This window comes from Mus caroli, unplaced genomic scaffold (genome assembly GCF_978045245.1).
Source record: "Mus caroli unplaced genomic scaffold, Mus_caroli_1 scaffold_2, whole genome shotgun sequence".
Classification (NCBI taxonomy): Eukaryota; Metazoa; Chordata; class Mammalia; order Rodentia; family Muridae; genus Mus; species Mus caroli.
Genome location: NW_028227257.1, coordinates 91,689,615 through 91,712,126, shown reverse-complemented (window position 1 = coordinate 91,712,126; position 22,512 = coordinate 91,689,615). Strand labels below are relative to the sequence as shown.

Sequence of the window (22,512 nt, the reverse complement as noted above, 5' to 3'; positions counted from 1 at the left end):
AGCTATGTGGTTCAAATCAAATGAACACATGTAAACATGGAAAACATTTTTGAATGTTTCAATCTATTAAACATAAACAGATCATGCATAATACTAACAGGGCACATTTGTTTAGAAAGTTACCTACTCAATTTCATTACTAAAAGTAATGCTTACTTCAGAAAAACACTATTTGAATGTGCAGTCTATTCAGTAATCATTAAACTGATACTTTCTGAATAAATTAAGCCTAGACAATGATAAGTGATAACTCATTGGAAAGATAAGATCTTATTGACTTCCAAATTTAGCATGGATTTCAATTTTTTTTCTTTTTCAGATTCTTTCTGGCATGTGAGTTCCTCTCTTGGACTGACACAATGCAGCAGAACAGCACTGTCACCGAGTTTATACTACTAGGATTGACACAGGATCCCCTGAAGCAGAAAATAGTGTTTATAGTCTTCTTAGTTTTCTATTTGGGGACTGTAGTGGGGAATACACTCATTATTGTGACAATCAAGTTCAGTCGAACACTTGAGAGTCCCATGTACTTCTTCCTGTTTTATTTGTCCTTTTCTGATTCCTGTTTTTCAACATCCACAGCACCAAGACTCATTGTGGATGCCCTCTCTAAAAAGAACATCATTTCCTACAATGAATGCATGACACAAGTCTTTGCTCTCCATTTATTTGGCTGCATGGATGTCTTTGTCCTCATTTTCATGGCTGTTGACCGTTATGTGGCCATCTGTAAACCCTTGCGTTACCCAGTCATCATGAGGCGGCAGGTCTGTGTCATCTTGATTATAGTTGCCTGGATAGGGTCTTTTCTACATTCCACTACTCAGATTGTTCTGGCCTTGAGATTGCCCTTCTGTGGGCCCAATCTGATTGACCATTATTGCTGTGACTTACAGCCCTTATTGAAACTTGCCTGCATGGATACATACATGATAAATCTGCTATTAGTGTTTAACAGTGGTGCAATTTGCTCAAGCAGTTTTGTAATTTTGATTATCTCCTATTTTATCATCTTACACTCTCTGCGAAACCACAGTGCAGAAGGGAGAAAAAAGGCACTCTCTACCTGCACATCTCATATTATAGTAGTTATCTTATCCTTTGTACCCTGCATATTCATATATGCACGGCCACCAACTACTTTTCCTATGGACAAGATGGTAACAGTATTTTATACCATTGGAACACCATTTCTCAACCCGATCATCTATACATTAAGGAATGCAGAAGTTAAAAATGCCATGAAAAAATTATGGCATGTTAAAATTATGATGAAATAAGTCCAGATACCAAATATTTTCATACCTGAATATGGTTGATGTATATGTAATATATAATAATGTACATTTTCTGAGTTCTTAATACTTGTGATTGATTAAAGAAAAAGAAAATATTTACAAAAATTATATTCCTCTCTCATCTTTTAAATATAAATTAAGAAATGTTGATTGGAATAATTATGTAGAGAATAAACAAAGCATTTGAAATCAATTCCATACAATCTAACAGATGCTCTACTACTATCACTGTACAAGAAAGAACAAATTCAAAGTATATTTCTTCATAGCCCCAAACCTCAAAAATTCGAATTGGAAGCATTGATTAACAGCTACTAGAAAAAGAAAGTATTCAAATTCAAATTGTCATTTTAATCCATGGTTTATTTAGTGATATAGGAAAAGTATTCTACAGAATATAACTCATTAAATATCTATACAATTGAAAGATATACTTATATGTGCTAAAAATACTCCTGATAAATGCCTATAAAATTCCTAGGCATAGTTATTTGAGTGTCATTACTAGACAGTGTATCTTAATTCATAAAATTTGTGTATTATTTTTTCCTAAATTTTTCCTTCTTATGTGGTAGTCCCTACGTTTTAAAAGTTGCCACACTGTTATACACAAAGTTAGCTATTAGATTTTCTCTGTTCTATTTGTGGTGGTGCTGTTGGTGGTGGTGGTTGTGATTTTTGTTGGTGTGTTTGGTTTATCCATTTTTTTTTCTGGTAATATCCTGGAATTTTTTTCTCAAATCTTATGTTAGGTCATTTTCCCCCTTAATGTGGCAAGGCTTACTGTAAGTTATACCACAATCATATAAAAACACACATTGAATAAGAAGAGTGATATTTATCAAAACTGGTAAAACTCCTGTTCAACAGGTATCCTTTTTTGTTTTTTTTCTTCCCTTAATGTCCATTTCCAGTGAAGTCTTCTGGTTTCTCTTCCTCATGTACCAGGGGTAATGACGGACCAGGGTGTCAAAGGGGCACTCCTCATTCTTCCTCTTGTTCCTGTTTGAAGAATTCCTCCAAACAAGATGGAATTATTATGATATTTTAAATTTCATGAAAAAGAAGTGACATCATCACAGACTTTATAAAATACAAATATTTTCTCCTTAAAATGTTAAAGAGAGCCCACTACTCAGGAAGTAATCTACGTTCCCTCTTTCTTCTGTTTCAATAAAGAATTTGGGTTAGGATTGCTAATAAAATCTATACAAACAAAGTTTACAGAAAATTAATTTATGTACCACAGTTGTATTAGCACTGAACTTTTAATAAACAATCATTTTTTATATTAAATTACATGTCAACTTGAAAATAACCAGATTATTTTATCTGACTCTTCTTCCTCATTAACCAATAGAAAAGTGTTACTAATTCCAAACATGTCTTCTTTAAAATATGACAGACTAAATTATATAAAGCAATGTAAGATATTTTTACCTTCATTTCTTCATGCTTGAGAGACAGAACGTTCAAGGTTTGAATTGGTTTCTAAAACTTATATACCTGTCATAAGGGAATGGAAGCCAATAATAAACAGTGCAAACATAAGTGCAACATTTTTTAGTGTGTTATGAAATATCTATACACATCCAGACATACAAAAACACACACTCATATCCTAGGAAATGTAATTGAAAATGCAGTCTTTACAATGAAAGATCAGAAAAGACAGTAGGGAAATCAGTATTTGAAAACAGAACAAGTATTTGTCAGTGCTGGTGGTGGGAGAGGTTGGGAAATCAGAAAGTCTCCTGAACTTCCAAATTATTCTTTGTTAATTTAAAGCTGGAAAAAATGAAGTAAGATATTACAGTTAAAATTCTTTGACAGTTCATCCACCTGAAAAATAATTTTGGAGTGATTGCGCAACTTCTTCAATGATATAAGAAAAATACATGAGTTGTAATTATCTTTGTATATTAGGAATTTGTAGTCCATTGTGTCCAATGATATGCAAAAAAAAACCCATATCTGTGATTCACTCAAAATGAGCTAATTGGCTCTATTAATTTTTTCAGATGAAAAAAATCTAAAAAATAGAGACTGAATCCAGCACCACTGACGTGCCTTTTAAAGAATTTACCCTCAGCAAAGTCCCAGAATAAAGTTCTGAAATAATTTATGTTTTAAAATCACAAGCTATTTCTTTTAAAATATTTTAAAAGAGTATAAAAATGCAAGAAATTGGAAAAGTTGATGTTATGATTATTAATTGCTTTCATTTTAACTTTAATGTGGGTGTGTAAGATTCAGTCTATGGTGTAGGATGAGACTGTTGGTCTACTGTAAAGCACTTTTCTGTGATGAATGGGGTGCTTGTTTTAATCTTCATAACTACACACAACATTATTTTTTTAGCTCTCTAATCAGGAAATAGCAATCCTAATAGTAGGTTAACTACTCTAACTCTTGTTTTAGAAGTGCATATGAAAAATTAAGCCTAGTTTCTCATTCTCACAACTTAATAAAAAGTGAACATACTTCCTGTTTTGTTGGTTTGTCATGAGGATTAAAGAAGATTGAAGAATGAAGGATTTTAAAATGGAAACATTTTTTTTCTTTTGCTTTTTTTTTTTGTTTTGTTTTGTTTTTTTGAGACAGGGTTTCTCTGTATAGCCCTGGCTGTCCTGGAACTCACTTTGTAGACCAGGCTGGCCTCGAACTCAGAAATCTGCCTGCCTCTGCCTCCCAAGTGCTGGCAAATGGAAACTTAATATGTGACATTTTCATCATAAAAATAGGACTTTCAAAATAGAAACAAATAAATTTTGTATTTTTCATTAATAATTCTTCTTATTATATAGTGATAGGATAATATTGGAACTCAGTGGATTTTACTTATAAATAAAAAGAATATTAAACTGAAAAATACTACTTTTCCCTGTTTGTATAAAACATTTGTTAGATTTCAGAGACATTTTAATAATTCCATTATCTTTTTTTATTAGATATTTTATTGACTTACATTTCAAATGTTATCTCCTTTCCTAGTTTCCCCTCCAAAAAATCCCCTATCACCTCTTTCCTCCCCCGACTCTCCAAACCAATCCTCCCATTCCTGGCCCTGGCATTCCCCTATACTAGGGTATAGAACCTTCACAGGACATAGGGACTCTCCTCTCATTGATGACCGACTAGGCCATCCTCTGCTACATATGCAGCTAGAGACACCAGTCCCACCATGTGTTTTTCTTGATTGGTGGTTTAGTCCCAATGAGCTCTGGGAGTACTTGTTAGTTCATAGTGAAGTTCCTCCTATGGGGCTGCAAACCCCTTCAGCTCTTTGGGTCCTTTCTCTAGCCCCTTCACTGGAGACCCTGTGCTCTGTTCAATGGATGACTGTGAGCATCCACTTCTATATTTGCCAGGCACTGGCAGAGCCTATCAGGAGACAGCTATATCAGGCTCCTGTAGGCAGGCTCTTGTAATCTTCAATAGTGTCTGGGTTTGGTGGTTGTTTATGGGATGGTTCTGCAATTGGAGCAGTTTCTAGATGGTCATTCCTTCAGTCTCTGCTCTGAACTTTTTCTCTGTAACTCCTTCAGTGGGTATTTTGTTCCCTCTTCTAGGAAGGATTATGAGTTCTGAGATAATATCCACTTATCAGTGAGTGCATATCATGTGTGTTCTTTTGTGTTTGGATTACCTCACTTAGGATGACATCCTCCATATCCATCCACAACTGCCAAACATTGTTTTCACACAATTTCAGGTGACAAGGTCCAGGTATAAAGAACTGCTAGCGTTCAGACACATGTAACCATCTGATGCAGTTCTCAATTGAACCTCTAACTACCACAACTTCTTGTAACAGTCTAACGAATTACAACTGAAATTAATTATCTAAGAAAACAATGAGGATAAGTGTTTTCCTGATTTTTTCTTACTTGCTAAATATTAATTCTGTATTGTCATAGAATTAAGTGAGATATTGTTAAACACCCATACAGCATCAATGAATGGAGTGATGATAAGCAGCATTTTATATCCTTACCCTTAATTCAGAGTCTTCATAGTTCCTTAATTCAAAATCCTTCATGAAATATATAATTGATATCATGAGTGACTGTTGTCTTAATGTGCTATGGAACCCAAGAACTTATAAGTTAGCTGTTTTCCTGTTTTTTAATCTTTGATCACCCAAACCCATTACTGCCAAGAATCAGCTTTGTCTTGGAGACAGGTTCCTGAGAGAAGGGTTGTTTGGGAGCTGTGAAAAGAAACTACTGGAAGGCAAATAGTGGGTCCAAGCTGTCAGCCTAGGTTCCCTTGGGATACTCTCTGTGCATTCTGTCCTGTTCTAGACAGTTTGTTTCTTGCTCTTCTAAAAACTCTCTGTGGTTGAGACCACAGTGTGTAAAAGCTGTTTGGACAGTTCATGGAAATTCTGGCCAAAGTCATAAAAGCTGCTATAAGAAAATGATTGGATCTTCCTACTGAGTCTGAAATCTTGATCAAAAAGTTATTGAGAGGAAGAGTTTTCCCTCTCCAGACAGCAGAGCTCTCTCTGCAGAAAATCCTAAACAACGGGTATCTATTTTCATTAGCTTATCTCATACAGAGCAAAAACCCAGGTTTTTATTTACATATCAATTTACCCATTTACTTCAGGTTTCTATTTATTGTCCTATGAACCCACATCCCATAAATTTGGCCCCTCAATTCTAAGGAAACAGCAAGTATACATTTTCTTTGAACATTGTAAAAAATATCAGAGATCTGCCTAGTTCTGTTAAGCACAGGTCTTAAGCTAACTGGCTGGAACTCTGCCCTGAAGTTACCCAATTCCACCATGCCAGAGCCTAACCTTTATCTGTCCTAGGCTGATCCTGAACTCAGGAATCTATCTGCCTTTGCAAGCCTAAACAAAAAAAATCTTAGCTGTGTGGGAGACTGTGATCACTTCTTCCTAAATCTCTTATCTCCTTCCTCGTGATTTTCTAACAAGTTGCTTCACAGTGCTGCTGCATTTTTACTTTAGATTTGTGAAGACCCTCATATAATTCATATTGCATCTTTGGTTTTTTTTTTTTGAAAAGCAAAGAGATTTTATATTTGTAAACTCATGTATTTAGAGCTCTTTTCCACAGCCTTACTTACAGGCTGTTCTGAAGAAATCTGTCAGTGGTGGTGGTGGTCGTGGGGGTGCTAGGGAAATCACAAAGTCTGCTGAATTTCCAAATTATTAGTTGTTAATTTAAAACCTGAAAAAAAATAAAATAAAATGTTCTACTTAAAATTCTTCATGTTAATCACTTTGCTGAGACACAGCCACACCCTCTACTCCTGGATCCCTGCTGTTTATAATTATCATGGAGTCATTAGCATTAACAGGGAGGACACTTCTCCAAGGGAAGGGTCCTCCACTGCTAGTACTGGTTCCAGAAAATATATACATCATTACACAAACAAGCTTTAAACCCACAGCAGTCATCAACACCATGGAAGTTCACACTGGGGCAGGAACCAGGTCACTTTTTCTCCACCAAGGCCACACCAGGCCCTGTACACTACCCTTTCTAAATATGAAACCTAAAGTTTTTTAAGTACAATGGATTATATAAAAATAAAAAGAATTGGATCTTAAAGAAGCATATCATAGGCTTTATAAAGCCTTTATCACTTACTGAAAACAGCATACCATAGAAAGAATAGAGAAAAGTCCATCAGAGGTGAACATGTAGGGCAATTGTATTCATGTAGGCTCAAGGTGTTATAGATAACGAATTTAAAAACAGTCATAGATAATAACTAATAATAAAAACCACTTGGAAAAAAATACATGGAATCCTACAAGTATAAAATGTTTCCTAAATTTTATGTGCTAATATGAAAAGAGTTGAAATGGCCATGTTCTGTAATTAGAAGCAAAGCCCCTATGAAACACTACTAACAGGTTAATAAAAACCTGACATTGGGAATGAGTTACTTCTTTGGTATGGTTAACTAGTTGGGTACAATAGACTGCAGGCATTACAGTCTATTACCACTCTTGGTTATTTCTCAGAATTTGAAAATTAAACCCCATTGTTGAATATAGCACATACTGGAGTGTGTGGAAATTGAGCCTCCACACAGTATTGGAGTTCTTAACTGGAAGCAGGGATATCTGAAAGGCACCTAATAAATACACATAGACTACTTTCTTGGATACAAACTGACAGGCATTTTTTTAAGTCTTAAAGTTAATCTCTCTTCTCTCTCACTCTCTGCTCTCTTTCTCTTCCCCTCTCTTGAAGCTTCAGGCTGCACACTGCATTCTCCTGCACAATGCTTTTCTCCTGTGAGCTTTTCTTTTCTTGAACTCTCACTTTTCTACACACCTCTATGTGTTCCCCTTTTACTCTCACACACATCTCACACACACCTCATGACTCGCCTTTCACTCTTACACACACTCTCCACATACACTCCTATTTTCTCTTTACTCACTCTTCACTTGCTCTTCTTATACTCTCCAAATTTGCCTCACATGCTACTTACTCCCTCTTTTGCCTCTCTCTTGTCCCAGTCTTTTATTGATACTCTAAAAGCAGGTAGAAAAAAAAATCATTGTATAATCATTGCCAAATCAAATTCAAAAGAATTACCATACCCCACAAAGAATCAAGAATTAAAAATGTTATCCAAAGTTTCAAGCTTCCCTATTCCCAGGCCTATAGCCAAGGTAATAATAATTCCAAACTTATCATCATGTAAACTTTAACTTTTGACTTATTATACTTCAGAGTTCTGAGACCAGCTGCTTGGATTTTCTTGTGAAGCTGTAATGATAAATGATATGGGCAAAGCTTCTAGTCCGTGGCCAGAAAGAGTCACGTTAACCCTTAACTTATTAGTTCTGCTAGCTTTCTGCTTCTGCACATTGCACAAATGACTCTCCTAGGAGTCCCAGTGTTTTGATTAATTTTATTAATATAAGATATTACATTATCTATACTTACTTGTCAAGGAACCAATCTCAAATGGTGGGCAAGCCTTATTTCATAACGTCAATAGTTTTTTTTTTTCTTTCTTGGGGTCCCAATGGTTGGCTCTACTTAATTTTCTAATAATTTCTTTAAAATTTCTTTGCAAGTCAAGCATTAATCTGGAACTACAATTTGTAGTAATTACATAGTTTTCAAGATAAGAATTATGCCCCATGCCTCAATTTTTAATTGATTAATAATCATTAGATGAAGGAACATCTAATTTCTCAGAATGTGCCAGAAGAGGAGAAAGAAATAAGAAAGTTAGATATAATAGAAAAATTATGTACACCGTGGATAACTGAAAAGCAATAATGCACAAATGCACAAATGAAACCTATTCAGCTTTTACTCAAGGCTTAGATTAGGAGAAATGGGAACAACAGTTGTTACAAAGTGCTGCCACAGGCTAATACGATGTTTCCTTTCCAGCCTACTGCAGGCAGTCCCTTATTTCAGATGGTGGGTCCCCAGGAGGGATGTGTCTTCTGCTTCTCAGGGTTCTAGATGCAATACTTTTCTACAAGGAGCTTCCAAGGGCTTCTGAGATATCCATCCTGGCCTACTGTAGGCAGTCCCTGTCATTGTATGATGTCCCCAGCACTGTAGACATCATAGTTGCCTACACACAGGAGCATCGTGCCAATATTTTCATAGTTCTAGAAAGCACTATGCATTCTACTGGAGGAGAAATGTAAAATGACCATCAGATTTACCTTTAGTAACCTGGGCAAGCTATAAATAGGACATACCTGATGGTATGATACTCTTACAATGTCATGGGAGAAACCAAACATTTTCCAGAAGGATATTTAGTATGAGCCATGTGATTGATTGTATATGCTTGGCCCAGAGAGTGGCCCTATTAGGACCTGTGGCCTTGTTGGAAAAGGCATGTCACTGTTGGCATGGGCTTAAGACCCTCACCCTAGGAGCCTGGAAGTCAGTCTTCCACTAGCAGCCTTCAGATGAAGATGTAGAACTCTCAGCTCCCCCTGTACCATGCCTGCCTGGATGTTGCCATGATCCTGCCTTGATAATAATGTACTGAACATGTAAGCCAGCCCCGATTAAGTGCTATCCTTTATAATTTTGCCTTGGTCATAGTGTCTGTTCAGAGCAGTAAAACCCTAACTAAGACCAGCCTAAGATATGATTATATACACAATAAGACATGGCAGACAAGGCTATTATTATTTGCTGCATGATCAAAGTATTAATTGATTTGTTTTGACTTACTGCTAAACCAATAGATCAATACATCATCTAAATACAGCTCTCATTTGTGTAGAAACTTCTTGGAGTAAAATTAACACAGTGACTCACAACTGGTCAAAGAGAAGAACATAAGATACTAAGACCTGTAAAGTCATTCATGTATGTAGATCTCTCTCTCTCTCTCTCTCTCTCTCTCTCTCTCTCTCTCTCTCTCTCTCTCTCTCTCTCTCTCTCTCTCGCTATCTCTATCTATTTATCTATCTACCTATCTAGTTATGGCATGACCCTGGTACAATACTAGTAGAATGTCAACACTAGCACAATGTTAATGTTATGGGGAAAACAGACACTTTCCAAATAGATTTTAGGCATTAGACCAAAATCTGACTATATAAGTGATAATGGTCAACATAGGCTATAGGACAGTGTGTGTGTGTGTGTGTGTGTGTGTGTGTGTGTGTGTGTGTGTGTGTATGCTTATGTGTATGTGTGCTGGAGGCCACCTCTGTCTGCATGGATCACATCTTGAACCAGGGAAGGGGAGTCCACAAAAGTGAAGACATTAACTACCTGTTGACTTTCACACAAATAGCCTTGAATAGCTAGAGATGTCTTTATTTATACAATTACACTCCTGCTTACCTTAGCAATGATATCATATACTATTTAATTTAAAAAAATCATAACATCAGCATTAAATTACAAAAAGGTCCCAGGTAAGACACAGAATTAAATATTTGTGAGCATAAGTCCAGTCACTGGATAACTTTCCCAGTCATAATACATTTTTTAATTAGATATTTTCTTCATTTACATTTCAAATGCTATCCTAAAAGTCTCCCATACCCTTCCCCACCCGACTCCCCTACCCAACCACTCCCAATTCTTGGCCATGGAATTTCCCTGTATTGAGGCATATAAAGTTTGCAAGACCAAGGGGCTTCTCTTCCCAATGAAGGCCAACTAGGCCATCTTCTGATAATTGTGCAGCTAGAGACAGGAGCTTCGGGGGGTACTGGTTAGTTCATATTATTGTTCCACTTATAGGATTGCAGACCCCTTTAGCTCCTTGGGTACTTTGTCTAGCTCCTCCATTGGGGGCCCTGTGTTCTATCCAATAGCTGACTGTGAGCATCCACTTCTGTGTTTGCCAGGCCCTGGCATAGCCTCACAAGAGACAGCTATATCAGGGTCCTTTTAGCAAAATCTTGCTGGTATATGCAATGGTGTCAGCGTTTGGAGGCTGATTATAGGATGGATCCCCAGGTGTGGCAGTCTCTAGGTGGTTCATCCTTTCCTCTCAGCTCCAAATTTTGTCTCTGTAACTCCTTCCATGGGTGTTTTGTCCCCAATTCTAAGAAGGGGCAAAATGTCCACACTTTGGTCTTCGTTCTTCTTGAGTTTCATGTGTTTTGCAAATTATATCTTGTATCTTGGGCATTCTAAGTTTCTGCGCTAATATCCAGGTATCAGTGAGTACACATCATGTGAGTTCTTTTGTGCTCGGGTTACCTCACTCAGGATGATGCCCTCCAGGTCCATCTGTTTGCCCAGGAATTTCATAAATTCATTCTTTTTAATAGCTGAGTAGTACTCCATTGTGTAAATGTACCACATTTTCGTATCCATTCCTCTGTTGAGGGACATCTGGGTTCTTTCCAGCTTCTGGTTATAAATAAGGCTGCTATGAACATAGTGGAGCATGTGTCCTTCTTGCCAGTTGGAACATCTTCTGGATAAACATTCTGGCAGTTCCTCAGAAAATTGGACATAGTATTACTGGAGGATCCTGCAATACCTCTCCTGGGCATATATCCAGATGATGTCATAATACATTTTTAATTGCAGATAGAGACATGTCCATTGTGCCAAGCAACTTTTTCTGATATGTACTTATCAATTCCTGATACCTTTCTACTAACTATCTTCAATTCTCTATTGATCAGACATAAACTCCCTATTTTCTATGTCTTTGTTAATCAGACATAGCTTCCTTATTTCAGGTCTATGTTGATCAGTTGTACTTTCCTTAAAACAGTTATGCAAACTGAGCCAACTACACTCCACAACTACCAAAATAACCAAAATACCCAGAATTAATGTTCACATCTGGAGGAAACAGAGATGTAAAAAGGGTAGAAGAGGGTTTTATGCATCAAATGAGTATTGAAAAAAAAAAAAAAACTTAGAATCATGAACAGGGCTTTCACACTTTTAAAGAACCCCAATACACCTGAAAGACCTTTAACTTGAAGATATTTATATAGCCAAACATTGAATCAACACAGCTTGAGTTTGGAGGGCATAGCCTTGACATAATTCCCTTTGCCTTCCTTAAAAATGAAACAAAATGTAAGACCCCCTTTCAGGGACCCCCACTCTAGTCTCAGGAGTGAGAGAGCACCCAAAGAAACACGAGAATCCATTGCTGTAATTACATGAGGCAGTTTAGTGATGGAGCTCAGGACCAACATGCATCTCACACAGGAGATAATGGATGTTGGCCATGAGGCTTGAAAGCTAGGGGTTTTATGGGGTGAGGGGCTTAGGGGTGTGGAGTTCAGCATAGCAACACACTATTGGCTTATTCAAACATCATCAGAAAGATTACATGTCAGCAAAAGGGCATCAGCACTTTGTTCCTGTGGGCTGGGGGCTTATCTTTGTTCACATAGCAACCAATTGATGTATGACTTTACTGGGTGTCAAGGGGCAGTAGACAGAGGGGAAGTTCCAGCCAGGTGGTGTTGACTCAGACAAGATAGCCCTGCTTCTGTCCTTGCATTTTTTTAATATTTACAGTCAAGCTGTTCTTAGGAATGTCTTAACAACAGCCCTGCCTGTTATGCTTTTTTTTTGCGGCCCCAGGCCGCGGGCTCATAGACAACTCTTTTACATGAATCACAAGTTACAAAATCTCATTTTCCTTCAAAAACAAACAAACAAACCAAAGAAATATTCTATTACATTCCTAATGCTCAGCTATTGGATGGATCACAGGGCCCCCAATGGAGGAGCTAGAGAAAATACCCAAAAATGAAAAATTAATAGGGTAGGGGAGGATACCTGAACAAGATTTGAATAATGAAAATTTGAAATAGGTGATAGGTAGAGCCAGAGTAAGTATTAACTTAAATTGAGTTGCAAATAGGTGATATATAGAAACCTATTTCTCTATAAGCTAACTAAAATACTTTAAAAAGTAAGTTTGAGTGAAATTATACTATATGGGTAGCTAATTATAGTTGCAGCAGTCATAAGTTATGGAATAAAAATTATGGTGCCATAGTGAGATTTTTCCCGATAAATTTTTTATCAAGAAATCCAGATAAGACCCCAAACAACATACCTTATTGCCATTTTTTTCTGGAGGCACACAAAAGAACATCTATTAGGTCATTATTGCTGAATATAACAAACTCCTTGGTTATAGGGCATAGAGAAATCAAGTTGGAAAAGAACTTGATGCTTGCTCCTTCCTGACTGGTTTGCAAGGTCTGGAAAGTATCATACAGGCTGGTAGCTCACAGAAAGTGATGTTTTCACCCAGATGTGTACCTTTCAGGGTTTGACTGCTTCTAAAATAGTGGCATAACTTCTTTAGGAAAAATCAGCTCCATTCTAATGAGCTTTGAAGCCTACTCCAATGAACAAATTTATACCTAGTTCTGTAAACTTGGTTAAAAGACCAAAGATAGTGAGGTCATGAGCCCTCAGGAAAAAAATTACCATTGTTGCTAGATTCAAGAAGAATTAAAGTGATTCTAAATATCCATGTTTATATGCATAAACAACTGCATTCTCTGCAGTGATATGATAAGAGCAAGCTCTCTATTCATTGAATAGTGGTGAATTTAGTCATATGGCTACTGATGGTTTTTGAAATAAGTAATGGTTCATATTAGCAGAACCATTATTATTGTCTTCATATGCATGCTGACTAGTTACCCTGCCAGACTCTAGTGCATATATCTAACCACATATTTCTAGTCACTTGGATGGTCATGGTTAAATTCAGACATAAGAAAAGGGGAGGAGAAAAAGGAAGAAAGAATATGCATAAGAGAGTAATAGGAAGGTTGGATTAGGCTTGGGTTAGGGAACATATAAGGGTAGGAGTCAGTAAGTGCAATCATAATGGGCTTAAAGAAAAGTTTCTGCCTGTCAAGTCTAGGCTCACAACTAAAAGACAGCACAGAAATAAGCATATATTGTGTCTGTTTATTGAACTGTCAAATGCCTATTTGAAGCAATGAAAAAGTCGGGGACAGGGAGTAAGGACTTGGGAAGAAGAGGTTGAAGGACCAGGAGTTCAGATAATGCTCTGCTTCATAGTGAGTACAAGGCCAGCCTAACCTACAGGAAACCAAGTCTTAAAATTTGATAAGCACAATAATTTAATAATAATCATCCTAATGAATAAATAAATTGTGTCTAATAACCAATAATAATTCAAAGGAATAAGTATGAAACCCCTCTTTGTGGTTGTATTGTGTTGTTTTGTTTCATTTTGAGACAGGGTCCAACCTCAGGATGAGGTAATCCTGATGATAACTAAAATATGGTGTTAAGTAGAAGTATAATATGGAGATGAGTATAATACACAGAATTGTAAAGATTATACAAAAATCCACAACACTCAGAAATATGGTAAAAATATTTTGAAGTTATTACTTTAAAATATCTGTCAGTTTTGATACTTCATTAGTTTAGGTAGCAAGCAAGTTTTCAGAAATAGGATCACATTGGTAAGAATACAGTTATTGCCCTTGTCATATGTATCACAAGGGAAGCTGGTTTCACGGTGTCCATACTAAATTGAAGACACTGTTGCTTACATGATACTCAGTATTCTTAACAACACTGTTAGAGAAAGGAATCTACTACATGCTTTATGTCTACGCTTGCAGGCTACTACTCCACATTGAAGAGCAAGAGAGGCACACATATCTTTTAAGAGATTGGATTCTAACACAGAGCATTCCTATCAAAGAAGCTAATTAACTCCTGAGAGAGAAACCACAATAACAAGATCATTGAAATTCATGGGCACTTCTTTAAATATGCTTTCAATGCAGGATATAAATGTCTCTATGCAGTCATATATCTTCAGCAAGATTCACTGTCAGTAGAGAGGATCCTTTGGAGACTTCTGCAAATTTGCCAGCTCCTGCCTTTCAGGATGAAAGACCACAATCAGCAATCCAAGATGATCTCTACATAGTTCTTTAAAAGAATCCATTCCAGATTCAAACACCATACTGTCTGTGAAATATCATTAGGTTGTTGGAGGGAAAGAAAGATGTCTCTAAAGAGACACTATAAAATACACATTGACTTGATATCTACAAATGTTTTGATTATTTCATACTGAAAGACTTTCTTTCCTGGAGAGGTTTCCTCTGAATACTCACAGTACTCACTGAGAACTGCAACTGCTGAGTTATAGCATTCATCAGTGCTAATATGTGGTAATACTGTAATGTTTGTACATAGGAGTTTGATTTTTTTTAATCCAGGTTCATCAATAAAGTCCAAAGTATATCATCCTAATCCTAACTCTTCAAGGCATTTGGTAAGTGAGATTCATTTACTTATTGTACTTACTGATGATAAAAGACCTATACATGAATAGATAAATTGCATGTACTTATCACTGCTACACACTGGCATATGTCTTTTAACAACTAAGGTTATTCATAGAATGAGTACACCATTTATCTTGACTACATAATACAATTCTAAATATGAATATTAAGTGAGCAAATACCTGAGCTTTTGATTACAAGGATAAACACGGATAATTCATTCAGATGTTGTGTGCTAATGAATCTTACAAATCTCTGTGGCTTCTGGCCATGTAGTGGTAGCATATGCCTTTAATTCCAGCACTTGGGAGGCAGAGACATGCCTGAGGCTGAGTTCACAGCCAGCCTGGTCTACAAAGTGAGTTCAAGGACAGCAAGAACTACACAGAGAAATTCAATCTAATAAAAGAAGAAACCAAGAAGATGAATATCTGTAGCTTCTTTCAAAGTACTAAAAAGATTTCTCTAAAGCTTATTGAAAGGTTAAATTTTTCTCCATATTGCTGCCTAGTTATTAATTATACTTATAACTGTATTCATGTTTAAGAAAATAAATTATAGCCTTGTATTTGCTTCCAAATATGCTTCTCCATCTTAACCAGTTGTCATACTAAATTATTCAGTGCTATTCTTGATATCATTTTATATACAGATGATGAATGAGATATGTGAAATTCCAGAATTGAACTCAAGGTAAGCAGGAAGAAGAACAAGACTTCTCATTTAGTGTCTACAACTATTGAATTGATGTATTTGGGAATTGTTGAAGCACATTTCCACACGGTTTGCCAGTGATTTGCAACCTCTACTGTATATTCATATGTGAGAAAGATGATAGATGGACTATGATCCTGTCTGGCTATGAATTTGCTTCAAAAGAAGTTATTTCATAAATGGCACTCAAGTAAGTAAATCATTAAGTCATATATAAAGTAGTTTGTGAACCAACACCTTTCTTATATGACAACATGAGTAATACAATTGGATGATTTTCATTGCACAATACTTTAAAATGTGGAGTTAAAAATAACTAAAAGAAGCAATTATTATAATACTGCCAATTTTTCAGCTTAACTGAGATAAAAATAATTTTATAATAACACAGACTGACTTATAACAATTTGTAGATTAATTATGAAAACCATCTCTTTTGTGTATGTGAAAAACTGAATGAGTACCCATTTTTAAAAAGGTCTTAGGAACAGATACTATTTAGTGGTTTACTTTAATATGTTGTTTATATAAATAGATAGTATTCCCTTTCTCTCAATTGACAGATAATAACAACACAGATACATAAAGTACAAAAATAAGCATTGTGTTAAAAGCACTTAGTAACAACCAGTGCAGGAACATAGACTTGTCCCAGATTATTAAGAGTAATCACATGGTCTTATTAATTATTATGGATTATTTTATATGTGTTCTTTCATTGTAGCCTCAGGACTACTTCTGATGAAGCCTTCACATCACTCTCTGTTCTAATTTATTGCTTTTTATTATCTATATAATTATGTAAATCATGAAACTTTGACTTAGTTTAAAATATTGGTATTATTATAAGTAGTTTTAAGATGGCACTATTAATATTCTAATAAAGGAACTAACTACCTATCTTCTACTGCTCAAGGAATGACAGACTATTTCAAACAAGACCCAGGCTGACTTTATGATTTTAGTGTAAAAAAAATTTTATTACATAATTATGCTCTACCGTTCTACTCAGATCTTTATTTAGATTTTCTGGTTGTCCATTGATCATGAATAAAACAGTGTAGTTATCTTCACACTGATGACTACTGTACTAAACTAATATATACCTTATTACACTTTGTGCATATAACAGTCTCTAAGTATACTCTGAACTCCTTTTAGGTTCTGAGTTATCTCAATTGCTAAGCAGACGAGATTGCTTAATGTTTTTATAAACAAACATTGCTTATGTTGGTAATCTTCTGAAGAACATATCTACACTGAGAAGACAACTCTGTAGTCTTAAATAATCATAAATATCTAGAACTCTTTCTTTAATAGTAAAAGAAAATCTTGTTGTACTGCATTAATTAACTGAAACAAAGTTATTGTTAGAATACAGAAATTATATAAACATATGGTTTTATCAGTTTTTTTTCCAGGAAATACAACTGACTGTCTCATAAACTAGATGGAAACTAAGAACAACGTGACCGAGTTTGTTCTCCTGGGACTCACACAGAATCCACACTTGCAGAAAATCACATTTGTTGTGTTTTTGGTTATCTATGTTTTCTCTGTGGTAGGAAATTTGCTCATTCTAATCACCATTACAAACAGCCAACTGTTGGGGTACTCTATGTATTACTTCCTGGCCTATCTCTCTTTTATTGATACTTGCTACTCCTCTGTCAATACACCTAAACTGCTTGCTGATACTCTCCATAAAAGGAAATCTATTAAATTCAATGGATGTATGACCCAAGTTTTTGCAGAACATTTCATTGGAGGAACTGAAGTCATCTTGCTTACTGTGATGGCTTATGACCGCTATGTAGCTATCTGTAAACCCCTTCACTATGCAACCATCATGAACAGACGACTCTGTAACATCCTAGTGGGAGTGTCATGGGTTGGAGGCTTTCTTCATGGAGGTATACAAATTCTTTTCATTATTGGATTACCTTTCTGTGGCCCTAATGTCATAGACCATTTTATGTGTGATCTGAACCCTTTGCTTGATCTAGCCTGTATTGACACCCACATTCTGGGGCTTTTTGTTGCTGCCAACAGTGGTTTCATCTGTCTTTTAAATTTCCTCCTACTGCTTATCTCCTACCTGGTCATTCTTAACTCCCTAAGGAGCCACAGTGCAGAAGGCAGGCGCAAAGCCCTCTCTACCTGTGTTTCTCACATTACAGTAGTGGTTTTATTTTTTGTGCCCTGCATATTTGTGTACATGAGACCTGCATCTACATTACCCATTGATAAAGCAGTTGCTTTGTTTTATACTATGATAACCCCCATGTTGAATCCATTAATCTATACCTTAAGAAATGCTCAGATGAAAAATGCCATTTGGAAACTGTGTAGTATAAAAATTCAGTCAGATGACAAATAAAGCAACAGTTATTTGTCTTCAGATTGACTGGAGAAAGAATGGGATGGACAGTTTGGATGATATCAATATTTAAGTCTTACTCATATAACAAAGAAACAAATAACTGCTAATCATGTCTTATGTGAAGGAAAGCAGAAATGAGACCCCCACATAGGAAAAAAAATCTATCTTAGTTTTCTTTACTCTCAAAATAAAAACATACATATCATATACAAACACACTCAGAAAGAGACAGACAGATAGACAGCAAGATAGACTGACAGCCAGCCAGCCTCTGAATTAAGTTTAACCCAAAGCGAAATTGATTCTGTTTCACCTCTTGTAGAAAAGCTATGAGCTAAATGTAAAGTTTTTAAGGTCAGAAAATTCTGGATTCTCCTTTCATGTTCTTTATATGTAACTACAAAATATTGCCTTTGGATGTCTGACAATTGACCCTTACCAATTTCATAATCTTAACTTAGCATAGATATTTTTTCTTCTGATGACATGATTTTTCCACTGTAGAACCATATTGAAGAGAGTAATGATTAAAGAACTATTCAGGGCATTGGACTTCTAATCCATGAACTTGTTTATAGTTTTGAATAAAATTATGTCCTAGTCTCTCCCATGTTTAGGTGTAGGACTTAAATGATAAATCATGCCATGTCTCCAATTTCTGTAATCATAAATAACTTATTTCTTAATTTTTATTTTCAAATCATTTGGATATATTTATTGTTTATATTATTGTTGTTGTTGTTGTTGTTGCTAGTGTGAAGGCAAGACATTATTGATCCATACTTTGCTACTTTTGAGGAAACTAGAGGACAATATCTCTAGTGTCAACTCTCTCTTTCAACCTTGCTTTCCTTTGTGTAGCTCCAGCGATCAAAACCTAATGACCAGGCTAGCAAAGGAAGCACCATTACACCCTGAGACATCTTGCCCACCTACAGTTATGTTTTAAATTTTTAAAAAGTAAAATTTAACTTCATTATTTTATCCCTTTATTCCTCTTCTTTCCCTAACTTTTCCCATGCACCCTGCTCACATGCATTCTATTGCTTTAATTGGTTTATACATTTGTTTGTATGTGTTAAATTCTTTATATATTTCTCACTCACTGTGAACACACTTTTGGTCATGTTGCTATCACACATTTCAACAGAGCCATCTGTTAGTGCCTGAGCTGTAGCACTTAATGATGCATAATATTCCACTGAGTGTTCATCAATACAGTTGATCTAATACACTTTGTAGTTGTTTCATCATTATCACACATGTTTAAGGTTAATCATGCATCCCTTTGTAAAGTAGTAAACCTGCTCATAGGCCACACTTTAAAATAGATGTAAATCTACTTCTAGGTCTAGAAACTGTTCACAGTGGTGGGAGTAGTCCTTAAGGAAAATTAGCAGTGCCTTACATTAGCATGCCCTGACCAAAGGCCATTATAGTTTCCTCAGAAAAAGTAGGGTAAATCCTTCTGATCTGAGACCACAAGTCCACAAGTCACAATGGAAGGTAGTCTGCTCCATGAGGAGACACATATTAATGCCTATAAATGCTCATTGTTTCCTGTTGTATTATTTGCATTTCATTGAGCGCTATAAGCCAGAATTTCAGGCTTGTCTTTTTCTAATTTTCTCTGTAGAGCAAGTTCCTTGTCTCTATTTTTATCATCCTGTTCCTTTTCTTTGTAAAAGAAATGTTTATTTTGTGCAATATATGTATATATATATATATATATATATATATATATATATATATGATTCTTAAAGTTCGACTAAGCACATTTTTTTCTTTATATCCAAAGAGGGTCATAACTATGGGTATCAGGAATATAGTATTATAGCTTGAATTAGAAACGTCCTCCATAATTCCATGTTTACATTCTTGCACCCTAGCTTCTACCAAATGGCTACAATCAGTAACTCCAGATCCAGAGATTATAATGCATCCTGTGGCCTCTATGGGCACTGTAAACATGTTATACATAGACATATATGAAGGCAAAAGAGTTATACACATATAACTAAATGTATAAACAAATGAAAACCCATTTTGTCATTTTTTAAAGAAATTTAGTCTGCATACTAAATTAGTATAACTTGTAATTTTGTACCATTAATTTTCTACAAAATCTAAGGAGACAGGTCAAAACCAAATTATTTCATATTATCTGGCTAATGTTTCTTAATTGAAAGTAAGAGGACACATTAGAAAATCACATTCCCCAGGCCCCTATATTTTACATCATTGTTGCTAAATACTCTCCTGGGAAAGCAAAAGACACAACTTTTGTAAACTGTCCTGAGTGGAGTTGGATTTCAGAATATCCATGACAAATCTCTAAACAGTTAACATAATTTGTAATGTTCATTCTAAAGCATGACTAATGGGAAATATCTGAATTCTCATTGGGCTATGAAAGTATTTTAACCTTTGAGTTTTATCAATATGTGAAATAATGTTTATATAAATCTTCTGGAATCTCTTGCTTTACTCAAATGTATTTTTTTATTTTTATAAATGATTAAAATTGTGCATGGGTTTGAGTTAACATGTAAAATTATGATAGAGACAATAAAGTTGATAAATGGGCATATACCTGATGAATAGGCAAAAAGAAGATGACTGATGATAGCTGAAAATGTACTAACCATTTTAAAATCTATGATGTGGCCAATACAATTCTCATGGTAATTTGTAAACACCCCATACATTCTTCTAAAATCTAGAAAGAGAACTGTCATCTTACCTGGGAACCTCAATCAAATATGGTTATATTCAAGGAGATTAAAAATAATTATGTTGAGTCTTCAGATATGTTCCATTGATCTACCTGTCTGTCACTGTAGAGTACCATGCAGTTCTTATCACAATTTCTCTATAGTACAGCTTGAGGTCAGGCATGGTGAATCCACCAGAGGTGCTTTTATTGTTGAGAATAATTTTTGCTATCCTAGATTTCTTGTTATTCTAAATGAATTTGCAAATTGCCCGTTCTAACTCTGTAAAGAATTGAGTTTGAATTTTGTTGAGGATTCCATTGAATCTGTAGATTTCTTTTGGCAAAATGGCCATTTTGACTATATTCATCCTGCCAATCCATAAGCATGGGAGATCTTTCCATCTTCTGAGATCTTCTGTGATTTCTCTCTTCAGAGACTTGAAGTTCTTATCATACAGATCTTTCACTTCCATATTTAGAGTCACAGCAAGGCATTTTATATTATTTGTGACTATTTTGAAAGTTTTTTTCCCCTAATTTCTTATCCTAGTTTATCCTTTGTGTAAAGAAAGGCCAGTGATTTGTTTGAGTTAATTTTATATCCAGCTACTTCACTGAAGTTGTTTCAGGGTTCTCTGGTGGAATTTTTTGTGGTCATTTATATATACTATCATGTCAACTGCATATAGTGATATTTTGACATCTTTGAAATTTGTATCCCTTCGATCTCCTTTTGTTGTCTAATTGCTATGGCTAGGACTTCAAGTACTATATTGAATAGGGATAGAGAGAATGGTCTGCCTATTCTAGTCCCCGCTTTTAGTGGGATTGCTTCCAGTTTCTCACCATTGAGTCTGATGTTGGCTACTGGTTTGATGTATATTGCATTTATTATGTTTAGGTATGGGCCTTGAATTCCTAATCTTTGCAAGACTTTTATCAAGAATGGGTGTTGGATTTTGTCAAATGCTTTCTCAGCATCTAATGAAATGACCATTATCATCCACTGGACGGAGCACAGGTTCCCCAATGAAGGATCTAGAGAAAGTATCCAAGGAGCTGAAGGGGTTTGCAGCCCCATAGGAGGAACATAAATATGAACTAACCAGTACTCCCAGAGCCCCTTGGGACTAAACCACCAATCAAAGGAAACACATGGTAGGACGTGTGGCTCTAGCTATATATGTAGCAGAGGATGTCCTAGTTGGTCATCAATGGGAGGAGAGGCCCTTGGTCCTGTGAAAGTTCTATACCCCAGTATAGGGGAATACCAAGGCTAGGAGTGGGAGTGGGTGGGTTGAGGAACAGGGGAGGGGTGAAGGGATAGGGGATTTTTGGGGGGGAAACTAGGAAAGTGGATAACATTTGAAATAAATAAAAATATCTAATAAAAAAGAATAATTGTGTTGAAAAGATGTTGATGTATTCATGAGTGGAGATATTTCCATGTTTAATCATTTTTATAACATGTCCCCAGTCACTTTACTGAGAATGGCAGAATAATAACAAATATGGATACTAGATGTCTTTCAGGTTTTATGTAAGTGTATTTCCTCAGTTAGTATCTTTAATTATAAGTAGATAGCATCACCTTTACTATAATATAAGAAGATAAATT

The 22,512-nt window shown here is 35.6% G+C and overlaps 2 protein-coding genes across 2 annotated transcripts; both read left to right on the top strand.

Annotated features, from left to right (window-relative positions):
• The first annotated feature begins 359 nt into the window (after window positions 1–359).
• LOC110290049 (olfactory receptor 4C11-like) lies at window positions 360–1,283 on the top strand. The gene has a single exon (XM_021156525.2). It carries the CDS (start codon window positions 360–362, stop codon window positions 1,281–1,283), a length of 924 nt encoding a protein of 307 aa, XP_021012184.2.
• Window positions 1,284–17,242: 15,959 nt separating this feature from the next.
• Window positions 17,243–18,175, top strand: LOC110289019 (olfactory receptor 4C46-like). The gene has a single exon (XM_021155229.3). The coding sequence runs from the start codon at window positions 17,246–17,248 to the stop codon at window positions 18,173–18,175; it is 930 nt and encodes a 309-aa protein (XP_021010888.1). The 5' UTR covers window positions 17,243–17,245.
• Window positions 18,176–22,512: the final 4,337 nt, after the last annotated feature.